This window comes from Corythoichthys intestinalis, chromosome 4, assembly GCF_030265065.1.
Source record: "Corythoichthys intestinalis isolate RoL2023-P3 chromosome 4, ASM3026506v1, whole genome shotgun sequence".
Classification (NCBI taxonomy): Eukaryota; Metazoa; Chordata; class Actinopteri; order Syngnathiformes; family Syngnathidae; genus Corythoichthys; species Corythoichthys intestinalis.
The window spans coordinates 51,123,195-51,135,580 of record NC_080398.1 but is presented as its reverse complement, the minus strand read 5'-3'; the positions used below and the strand labels follow the sequence as shown (position 1 = coordinate 51,135,580).

Below are 12,386 nucleotides of genomic sequence, written 5' to 3'. Positions count from 1 at the left end.
ATTAATATGGAATGTCAGGATGTTGGCTTCTTTTCTAAAGTGCTATTTTTAAGTCAATATGAAAGGAGGGTAGGACAGAGATTGTAGTGCTACTACAACAAATTGGATCTGTTGGTGGATGTTTGCATGCTTTCTTGATGCGTCGAGAGGCACAGATGCCGCATATACAGTGGGGAGAACAAGTATTTGATACACTGCCAATGGGACAACCCATTGACAGTGTATCAAATACTTGTTCTCCCCACTGTAGGCGTACAGTATCTGGTGTGACTCTGGGGTCACATGCTTAAACAGTAGCTCTATTTTGAGCAGATTAAATTACAACTGAATGATTTTGTGGCAAAAGTGGTTAACACGAAATGGAGGTTTTCTGAAAGAAATATATCATTAACTTGTTATTAATAATCATAATTACAATTCATTGCAGTAATTCTGACATTAAAAGACATTGATTTCTATTACCCTGAAATTATTTTCATTCTCTCCTCATCTCCCACTTGGTACCAACACTGTTCCTATCATTGACCCTCTTCCCAATTTCACCCTCTGCACAATACCTGGATTGTTGGTGGTGCTTAATTGAGTTTACCGTGGTGTGTGACTGATGGGAAATGTAGACTCAGGAGGAAAAAAGGTCCCCTGTTGTTGTCTGCTGTTGTTGTTTTACTGACATTTCGTTGCTATTTATTTTGCTGTGTTGGTTTCAGGAGTTGGAGTTGCGCTGGCGGGAGTACTATGAGCTGGTAACTCTTTTGCTCCAGTGGATCCGCCACCATGTCATGGTCTTTGAGGAGAGGAAGTTCCCAGCCAGTTATGAAGAGATAGAGGTAAGACAATTATGAAAGCATGCTTGCTGTGTGTTGTTTTGTATTCTGATAATGTGTCTTTGTTGTTTCACTTAAGACCAAGGGACACAAGTCATAATAGTTTTTGTTAGTTCAATTTGACTTAATAAAACGTAAAACTTAAAAGGTGCAAGTATCATAGCGTGTATTTTATTTATTTTTCTATTTAACTACTGGTAATCCATTGTTTGATATAGCGTAAAGCTTTTTGACAATACTCAAAGGGAAAATACAGTACATACTTTGTGTACTGTGTGTTTGATCAGTTATGAAGCTTGATGGGAGCAGTAAAAGGATTACTGTATCTTTCGGACTATAAGTTGCACCTGAGTATAAGTCGCACCAGCCCAAAAATATGCAAAAAAGAGAAAAAAAGCATATTTAAGACGCACTGGAATATAAGTCACATTTTTCGGGGAAATTTATTTGATAAAATCAGACACCAAGAACAGACATGTCAACTCAAAAGGCAATTTAAAATAAAAACAGAATACATAACAACAGGCACAACTGAGAATGTGCCTGGTATGTTAATTTAACATAGCTATTAAGTGTTATTCAAATAACTATCATAAATTCTTGCGGTAAAGTATGAGAATAACATGTGAAATGATATAATGTGTTAATAGTTTCACACATAAGTCACTCCAGAGTGTAAGTCGCACCCCTGGCCAAACTATGAAAAAAACCTATGGCAAGGCAAGGCAAATTTATTTATATAGCACAATTCAACACAAGGCAATTCAAAGTGCTTTACATCACATGAAGACCATAAAAATCACATTTAAATCAACACAACGTAAAAACCAAGACAAAAGATTGCATTTAATCACAGATGAAAAATAAATAAATAAATTAAAACAAAAATAAAAATAAAGCAAAAACTACTACTACTAATAATCATTGAAATCAGCAATAGAGATAAGCACAAGAGGAATAGAAGGCAGGTAGATTGAAATATATAGACAGTTATGGATATGCAGTGCTAAACAAAAGCGTTTTTAGCCCTGATTTAAAGGAGCTAACAGTTTGAGCATACTTCAGACGTTCGGGTAACTTGTTCCAGAGGTGAGTAGCATAATAACTAAATGCTGCCTCACCCTGTTTGGTTCTTGTTCTTGGAACATGCAGAAGACCCGTTCCAGACGACCTTAGGGGTCTAGATGTCTCATAGGAATCTAACAAGTCAAGCATGTATTTTGGTCCAAGGCCATTAAGTGTTTTGTAGACGAGCAGTAGTATTTTATAGTCTATCCTTTGACTCACTGGAAGCCAGTGTAGCGATTTCAAAACCGGTGTAATGTGGTCCAGCTTCCTTGTATTTGTGAGGACTCTGGCTGCAGCATTCTGTACTAGCTGCAGCTTCCTGACTGATTTTTTATCAAGACCTGTAAATATACCGTTGCAGTAAAGAAATGACTTATATTCCGAGAATTACGGTACCCTTTACCTTTAAAAACAGATCCTGATGAAAGATGATGGTTGACTGGTTTGTTTTTATGCTATTGCCACATTATTTGCACTTCACTACATGAATGTCTTGAGTGTTAGTAGAAACATTAATGAATGATAGACAAATAAAACAAAAAACCAAACCAAAAAAAAAAAATCCCACCATATTTTTGTTTGATTAACAAATTCACCTTAACAACTATCAATTTGTATTTACATCAGAGAATTTGAATTAAATTTGACCTCCCAAATATTGCAGATGCCATGCAGGAGTCGCGTCTTGCTAAATTAACTTGCCTATGTTAGCGGCCTGCTTTCAGTAATGTTATGAATAGGGGAAGGACTTTAATGCACAAATTACAATTGATGAAATAATTATACCTGGATTAAAGAAGTGAGACTTAAAGAAGTGAGACTTTACTAAATTTGGGTCACCAAAAAAGAAAAATGAGGTCAAAAGTGTCAATTGGCTATAGTTTTTGAGATACGGTATCTGGCCGAAATGTTAAAATCCAAGAAATTTAGGCGAAAATGGGTATTCATTGAAATGGAAACGGTTATTTCTGGGTAACCATTTCAAAATATAATCATGTAGGCAACAACTTTGACATAATATTCTGTTTGTGATGTATTGCATAAATCCTGGTGTTTTGGAAGTGGACAAAATACATTAATGTCGACACATTTCTTAGGCGGTGGCACAAACTGATATATCTCATGTCAAATGTAGCAACTTGTAAAACTGATGTTATATAATAATACCAAAGTACTAGTATATTTGTAATCAAACTTTTACATTAAATATCTGTAATACTTTAGCCAACCCGCACTAAAATCTTTTATTTTTCAATCCATGTCACCACAGCAAGTACAGTACGATTTAGCCATTTTTATCTCTCAAGCACATATTTTCCCAAATGAGCACATTTTGCAGGTTACATTCCAAGCATGGATTGTTTGTCGTTGCACAATTGACTGGAAAACTGGCTAAATTCACACACACATTAGCTCATCCAACGTCTGCCGAAATAGAGGATTGTGATTGAATAAGCATATTTCATCTAAAAAAAAAAGTTAGATTGATTTAAAAAAAAATGTGGACTTGTGCAAATACAAACAGTATAATGTGCAAGTCTTTCAGTTAAGTTTTAGGCCTCTCAAATGAAGTTATTTTTCTGGTTCAATTACCAGAAGAATGATAGGCACTTCGGGGGGGGGGGGGGGGGGGGGGTGGAGTCTGAGTGGCAAAATAGCACTTCAGATATTTTAGGGGTTTGCTCAGATAATTATTTTTTTCACTGTTGAATTTAAATGCATTTAATTGCATTGCATTTTTCAGAGTGTACGATTTGATTTATTCATCAATAAAATCCTATTTTATTTTATTATTTCCAAGTAGCAAATTTTGATATGCAGATAAAGTGTGATTAATCAAGGTTAACTAATTTATTAGATTTTATAATTTATTTTAATGTTGCTTCTCACTGTAAACCTTTATAACTGAACCATGCGGTGCTGATATCCTCATCTAATTAAAAAAATTAGGGTTTCAAAAGAATGCCCGAAGTTTGTTGCGGTATTAGGATATGTAATTTATAATTTTTAATGTTTCGGCCATGGCACAATTACTAGAGGAGGGGGTCTTGGGACCAAAGGGCGAGCAGTTTGATTCTGGCTCCGACTGCCCAATGTTCGAATTTCCTTTGGCAAGACATTTAGCCCAAAATTGTTACAAGTAGGCATGGCAGCATCTGGCATTGCAACAGCACCACCTACTGATGCATGTTTGTGTCTGGTGAATGGGTGAATGTGTGCCTGTAAAGTGAATCGGTCACTGGAAAACCAATAAAAGTCTTCTCCATTTACCATTTATATTTTTTCTCCTACAGATTCTTTGGCGTCAATTCATGAAGTTTAAGGAGACAGAACTGCCACCCAAAGAATCAGATAAGAACCGCTCTAAACACATCTACCAAAGCTTTGAGGCAAGCTATATTCAACCCTAATCTTTTATTTGCATGATTTCTGATGTACTAAACAGTAACTAATGGTCTGAACTTGGTCACAGAGTGCAGTGCATGCTGGTCAGGTGAAAGTCCCTCCTGGCTACCACCCTATTGATGTGGAGAAGGAATGGGGTCGACTCCATGTTTCCATTTTGGAGAGAGAGCGACTGCTGAGAACCGAGTTTGAGAGGTTAGCTGACAGATGTTAGCTAACGTAAAATCATTAAACTTTTTTGTGGTGACCAAAACCAATGCTTTATATTGTAACTCTCACCCAAGTCAAACAACAATATGACAATCTGCCAATACATATTAAAGAGTAGCAACTTTAAACTAAAGCGTAGAATAAAGATGATCAATGTACACTTAGGAAAACACTAAGTAATGGCTATACAGCACATACCTGTTTAACCTTTTGACAAAAGTCTTTGGGGGGGGGTAAGCCTTTTGTTGTGCCTTCATGTACAGTGCCTTGCAAAAGTATTCGGCCCCCTTGAATCTTGCAACCTTTCGCTACATTTCAGCCTTCAGACATAAAGATATGAAATTTAATTTTTTTGTCAAGAATCAACAACAAGTGGGACACAATCGTGAAGTGGAACAACATTTATTGGATAATTTAAACTTTTTTAACAAATAAAAAACTGAAAAGTGGGGCGTGCAATATTATTCGGCCCCTTTACTTTCAGTGCAGCAAACTCACTCCAGAAGTTCAGTGAGGATCTCTGAATGATCCAATGTTGTCCTAAATGACCGATGATGATAAATAGAATCCACCTGTGTGTAATCAAGTCTCCGTATAAATGCACCTGCTCTGTGATAGTCTCAGGGTTCTGTTTAAAGTGCAGAGAGCATTATGAAAACCAAGGAACACACCAGGCAGGTCCGAGATACTGTGGTGGAGAAGTTTAAAGCCGGATTTGGATACAAAAAGATTTCCCAAGCTTTAAACATCTCAAGGAGCACTGTGCAAGCCATCATATTGAATCAGAAGGAGCATCAGACCACTTCAAATCTACCAAGACCCGGCTGTTCTTCCAAACTTTCTTCTCAAACAAGGAGAAAACTGATCAGAGATGCAGCCAAGAGGCCCATGATCACTCTGGATGAACTGCAGAGATCTACAGCTGAGGTGGGAGAGTCTGTCCATAGGACAACAATCAGTCGTACACTGCACAAATCTGGCCTTTATGGAAGAGTGGCAAGAAGAAAGCCATTTCTCAAAGATATCCATAAAAAGTCTCGTTTAAAGTTTGCCACAAGCCACCTGGGAGACACACCAAACATGTGGAAGAAGGTGCTCTGGTCAGATGAAACCAAAATTGAACTTTTTGGCCACAATGCAAAAAGATAGTATGTTTGGCGTAAAAGCAACACAGCTCATCACCCTGAACACACCATCCCCACTGTCAAACATGGTGGTGGCAGCATCATGGTTTGGGCCTGCTTTTCTTCAGCAGGGACAGGGAAGATGGTTAAAATTGACGGGAAGATGGAGGCAGCCAAATACAGGAACATTCTGGAAGAAAACCTGTTTGTATCTGCACAAGACCTGAGACTGGGACGGAGATTTATCTTACAACAGGACAATGATCCAAAACATAAAGCCAAATCTACAATGGAATGGTTCAAAAGTAAACATATCCAGGTGTTAGAATGGCCAAGTCAAAGTCCAGACCTGAATCCAATCGAGAATCTGTGGAAAGAGCTGAAGACTGCTGTTCACAAACACTCTCCATCCAACCTCACTGAGCTTGAGCTGTTTTGCAAGGAAGAATGGGCAAGAATGTCAGTCTCTCGATGTGCAAAACTGATAGAAACATACCCCAAGGGACTAGCAGCTGTAATTGGAGCAAAAGGTGGCGCTACAAAGTATTAACGCAAGGGGGGCGAATAATATTGCACGCCCCACTTTTCAGTTTTTTATTTGTTAAAAAAGTTTAAATTATCCAATAAATGTTGTTCCACTTCACGATTGTGTCCCACTTGTTGTTGATTCTTGACAAAAAATTAAAATTTTATATCTTTATGTTTGAAGCCTGAAATGTGGCGAAAGGTAGCAAGGTTCAAGGGGGCCGAATACTTTTGCAAGGCACTGTATATACTACTAGTACATGTCAGTAGTTACTTTGACTTTTTAAGACAGGAGGAATGAGTTCAATAGAAGTAAGAATAAACAAGCCCTCTTTCAAAGTGACAAAATGTCCAGCTAAAACATAGTTGGACTTTTTGGTTCATGAAAAATGACAAAACGGACTAATGGAAGGATGGTAAGCATAGTTCTCATTTAAGTGAAAATAAAGAAATGGTTTCCATATGCTTTTAGCCAAAATCGTACCAAATGTTAATGGTTCAAGTAATTACACAGTATTTGCTTACTGTTAACTAAGAAAACAACTAATGGCTCTCACCTATACAGTGGCAGAGGTATTAAAAAAAGAATACTAATTGCCCAAGAAGTATAAAACTCCTCAATCCTCACATATAGTAAGAATGACCCAAAAGGTTGTCCATTGTAGATTGTGCATCTATGACAAAAATGAAGCTGTCATGCCTGAGAAACTATATAGTTTGTATACAAGATTGTCCAGTCAACTTCTCAGTCTGATTAAAATCATGAATCTGGAATACTTGCTGTAGCACAGATTCCTTTGGTATGGTGAATGAGTTTTGAGCTGTATTGTTTTTGAAACCACAAATGCAGCATGGATGATTCTTTAATGTGTTCTGTTTTTTTTCTCATTTTTTTTTTCTTTTATTTTGTTATTCAGACTTGAGAGACTTCAGAGGATTTTAAACAAAGTCCAGATGGAGTCCGGAAGATATGATGAGCACCTAAACCACCTTGAGACCTTACTGCAGACGGTGAGTCCTAAGACTATACCGAACTGTGCCTCCAAACTTAGTTTCCCAAATCACTGGACACATGATTTTAAATTGCCTTGCAAGATGACATGACTGTTCTTGAACTTATACTTAAGTACCATTTATATACCTTTTTTCTTCTTTGTTGTTATTTATATATTCTTTTTTTATTATATTTATGATTATTATAATTTTGGCTTGTGCGACTTATACTCCGGAGCGACTTTTAGCCCAAAAATATGATATAGGTACAGTAATATATTTATATATCTTACTTGTGAAACTGTCAGTCTCTGACATTGACAATCTTATTGGTTTCTTCTTTTAGGACATCCGCCTCCTCAATGCTGGAAAACCAGCCCAGCACACAGCAGAAATTGAGCGCGAGCTAGACAGGGCCGACAATGTTGTTCGTCTACTCTTCAATGATGTACAGACACTTAAAGATGGACGCCACCCTCAGGCTGAACAAATGTATCGCAGGTGGGTTTTAGATGAACTCCTCTCACAGCATTTAACAGGAAGTAACATGTCGATATGGGATTCTCTTTCTGAACAGAGTATACAGCCTACATGAGCGCCTAGTTAACTTGCGCAGCGATTACAACCTTCGCCTGAAGTCTTCCCAGATTGCCTTGACCCAGATATCGCAGAAGACTACCATGAAGGCACGGCCAGAGTTGGATGACGTGACCTTGCGCTATGTTCAAGATCTTCTTGCCTGGGTGGAGGAGAATCAACGGCGTATTGACGGAGCTGAGTGGGGTTCAGATCTCCCTTCAGTGGAGTCGCAACTGGGCAGCCACAGAGGCTTGCACCAGACCGTGGAAGACTTCAAATCAAAGATTGACCGTGCCAAAGCTGATGAGGTAGTCATTTCATTGCTTGTATTTTTTTTTTTTTTTTTTTGTTGAAATTTTTATGTTTCCCTTTTCAGATGAAGTTTCATTAAGTATTTTGTATGTCTCTGTTGTACTCCTGGTGTTCAGAATCAGCTATCCCCTGCTAGCAAAGGAACATACAGAGAGTACCTGGGTAAACTGGACCTTCAATATGGCAAACTGCTGGTAAGTATTCACACATATGATACTTATATATTGTACACTATTGAATGTGCACCAATAAGTAAAATGCTTAAAGGGTACCACGGATAGAAAGACATTTAGTTCTTAAAAGATATATGTTAGTACGCGTAATAATAATTTGATATTAAAACCCCTCTTATTGTTCTCGTTTTCATAACATTTTTAAAATTTTAAATAAAAAAACAAATTAGAAGCTTGCAACTGTTGTTGACGTCGCAGGGCGGTGACGTCACATGGCCACGCTGCCGTACTTCTCCGTGTCACTCTTTAACTATGTAAAGTAGTGATTTAAATACACCACAAGGTGTCAATGGTGAGTTTTAAATTAATAAGAGATCAAGTCAATGAGTGCGTTTTGTCCCTCGACTGACGCCGTAGTTTCCTATTTATTGCGGGGTCATTGTGATTTACGTTCATTTGAGTGTTGTGTTCACAACAAACAAGACTCCTGATAATGTCTCCCAGCATTATAGTTTGTATATTGTGACGAAATATTGCCATCCAGTGTATTTGTTGAGCTAAACGAGTTGCTAAAATGTTTAAATAGAGTTTGACCAAAGTCTAAGTAAGTTTTATGTGTATTTTGCATATCTATTATGATTGGGAATTTGTTAATGCCAGTTTTCTTTGCATTATTGATTAACTGTGTGAGAATAGGGCCTCATTAATACAGATAGAAGTACTTTTCTTTTTGTGAACATTATTTTTTGAGAGATATGAATATTATTTTTGTTGTATTTTCACTATATGGTACTTATGTGTGTTGTGAAGGAGTTGCCGATGCTTATGCCAGTGAACGGCGTGGTCCAAGCTACAAATCTGACCGCCTGTTTTTATTTTGCTTTTTTAATCGGAACGCCTTCATCCACTCTCCTATCTGTCTGCTTTACACCCCACTGTGGATTAAAAGAAAACTACAGCATCAGTCAAAGGACAAAATGCGCTCATTGGCTCGATCCCTAATTATTTTAAAACTCCATTGACACCTTGTGGTGATTTTAAATCACTACCATACATTTTTTCTTTTTTTTTTTCTTTTAAAAGAGTGACACGTGAAATTCCGGCACCATAGCCATGTGACGTCACCGCCCTGGGATGTCAACAACAATGGCGACCTATTGGTTAAAATAATTTTACAAATTTTATTGAAACGAAAACATTAACAGGGGTTTTAATATCAAATTATTATAACTCGTACTAAGATTTATCTTTTAAGAACTATATGTCTTTCTATCCGTGGTTCCCTTTAATACTATTTTATCTTTCCATTTATTTTGCTCTTTTATCACAGAACTCCTCAAAGTCCCGCTTACGAAACTTGGATTCACTGCATGCATTTGTGAGCGCAGCGACCAAGGAGCTTGTGTGGCTAAATGACAAAGAGGAGGAGGAAGTCAATTTTGACTGGAGTGACAGAAACACCAACATGGTAGCAAAGAAAGACAACTACTCGGTGTGTCTCTGAAAATGATACTTTTATGGTCTTTCTTTTCAGCACATTATATTTCTATGAAATATATGTAATGTTGTTCATATCATTCAGGGTCTTATGCGAGAGTTGGAGCACAGGGAGAAAAAAGTCAATGACATCCAAACCACAGGAGATAAATTGGTCAATGATGGCCATCCTGGCAAGAAAACAGTGGAGGTGATTAAAATGAGAATTTAGTTTGGACAGAGAAATCAGATAAAATGCACTTTTGACTTTTACTAACATGTCATTTCTATATCTGCTTGCAATCTACCAGGCCTTCACAGGTGCCCTGCAGACCCAGTGGAGCTGGATCCTTCAGCTGTGTTGTTGTATTGAGGCTCATCTTAAAGAGAACACAGCTTACTACCAGGTTTTACGGATTGTACAATCACTTAAAATGACTATTTGCATCACAATTTTGTCTAAATGCTTTTGCAGACCCAAAATGATGAGCTCTAAAGTGATTTATTCAATCTCAGCCAATTATTGTGATTAACAAATATTAATGAAGTGGAACATTTACTCTCCTCTTTATTGTAGTTCTTCGCCGATGTTAAAGAGGCTCAGGACAAGATGAAAAAAATGCAGGAGACTATGAACAAGAAATACAATTGTGATCGCTCCACCACAGCCACACGCCTGGAGGATCTCCTACAGGATACTGTGGTGAGGGTTGATTGCTTATAAAATATTTAATGTGCAGGATACTTGTAATCCGTTGGTTTTAATATTGTTGCATTTTATGTCAACAGGAAGAGCGAGAACAGTTGAATGAATTCAAGACACACGTCAATGGCCTTAACAAAAGGGCTCGCTCGATCATTCAACTGAAACCACGTAACCCGACCACCTCCATCAAAGGCAAACTTCCTATTCAGGCTGTCTGTGACTTCAAACAGCAAGAGGTGTGAATTAGTTTAATTTATTCACATCATGCAGGGGATACAATACAATACATTACAAAAATATCTAATATTGGGCTACGTTCACACCGCAGGGTGTGATGCCCAATTTAGATTTTTGGTTGATTCCGATATTTTAAGCTGTATATATTGCACAAACATGTGCAACTCGCAGTGTGAAGGGAACGTGCTCGTGATGTCACACGCATGCATGCCCACGGCGACACGTGTCATGTCCATGAGTCGCGGTGCTTACAAAAGTAAATATGACCCCATTCGTGAGGTCTCATCCGTCATGCTTTTTTTGGGCAATTTTTTGAGGATTTTATTTTACCTTAAGCTAACTTTTTTGTTCAACCTGATGGTTTCAGTTACGACATCAAGAAGCAAAAGATATGTTTTAGTGCCGTTGTCTGCCATTGCATATTCATGTCTGTTGTTTGTTTTGCTGAACAGTGGTGACTAGGGCTGTTCCGATCATGTTTTTTTGCTCCCGATCCGATCCCCATCGTTTTAGTTTGAGTATCAGCCGATCCCGATATTTCCCGATCCGATTGCTTTTTTTTTTTTGCTCCCGATTCAATTCCAATCTTTCCCGATAATTTTTCCCGTTCATATACATTTTGGCAATGCATTAAGAAAAAAATGAATAAAACTCGGACGAATATATACATTCAACATACAGTACATAAGTACTGTATTTGTTTATTATGACAATAATTCCTTAAGATGGCATTTACATTATTAACATTCTTTCTGTGAGAGGGATCCACCGATAGAAAGACTTGTAATTCTTAAAGGATAAATGTGACTTTGTATGTTGTGACTAAATATCGCCATCTAGTGTATTTGTTGAGCTTTCAGTAAATGATACTGTAGCCATTTAGCTGTTGTGCCCAAATGCATGATGGGAAGTGCACCCATGACTGTGCGTAGTGGTATCAATTGATATATCTTTTCTGCGTTGGGAAATAACATAGGGTGTTAAGAAAAAGATCAATTACTACCTTTCTTCCCCACATTGCTTCCCACGATATTTCTAATCGTAGGGAGAGGGATTGTAAGGCTTTAGCCAATAAAAAAAATGCTCCAAAGGCTGCCAAAATTCACTCTACTCATTTTACGCTGCCTTTTAGCTCTATATATAGGTAAAACGGCGCCATTACAGATTGAACGCGACAATGCGTGAGTGGGTCGTCCAGCGCATGCGTTAATTGCATTAAATATTTTAACGTGATAAATTTGTAAAAAAAAATAAATACCGCCGTTAACGGGATAAATTTGATAACCCTACCTTAAGCCTAAAGACTCTGGATAAGTGTAACACATTATGTCTGTAGCATTAAATACAATTAGGAAACGATTTAATTAAGAAAAAAAATATATATATATATATTTAAAAAAAGGCATGTCCGATATTTTTTTGCCGATTCCGATACTTTGAAAAAGACGCGATCGGACCCGATCGATCGGGATCGGGACATCTCTAGTGGTGACGTAGTTCACTTGTTGATGACGTATAGATCGCATGTGTAGAAATGAACGGGCAGAGGCACCGGATATGTATCCTATGTATATCCACATATAAAAATGGCCCAGGTCAGATTTAAAAACACCGGAATTGGACTATTTATATTGCATGAAAATGTCAGATATGTATCACATAAGGGCAAAAAAATCTGAATTGACCTGTGGTGTGAATCCAGCCTTACTTACTATCAGATGAGAAAATAGTCACCCTAAGGAAGCTATTTAAA

At 37.6% G+C, this 12,386-nt stretch overlaps 1 protein-coding gene across 24 annotated transcripts in view; it reads left to right on the top strand.

Moving 5' to 3' along the window:
• The window catches only part of plecb (plectin b), a 172,609-nt gene that overhangs the window by 137,821 nt on the left and 22,402 nt on the right, over positions 1-12,386 (top strand). For all 24 annotated transcript variants that reach the window (XM_057834634.1, XM_057834642.1, XM_057834641.1 and 21 more), the window contains 12 exons: positions 708-827; positions 4,187-4,282; positions 4,366-4,493; positions 7,075-7,168; positions 7,497-7,651; positions 7,728-8,037; positions 8,158-8,235; positions 9,545-9,706; positions 9,797-9,901; positions 10,002-10,097; positions 10,268-10,393; positions 10,480-10,632. In XM_057834634.1, coding sequence (XP_057690617.1) covers positions 708-827; positions 4,187-4,282; positions 4,366-4,493; positions 7,075-7,168; positions 7,497-7,651; positions 7,728-8,037; positions 8,158-8,235; positions 9,545-9,706; positions 9,797-9,901; positions 10,002-10,097; positions 10,268-10,393; positions 10,480-10,632 — 1,623 coding nt within the window. The remainder of the gene's footprint in view (positions 1-707; positions 828-4,186; positions 4,283-4,365; positions 4,494-7,074; positions 7,169-7,496; positions 7,652-7,727; positions 8,038-8,157; positions 8,236-9,544; positions 9,707-9,796; positions 9,902-10,001; positions 10,098-10,267; positions 10,394-10,479; positions 10,633-12,386) is intronic.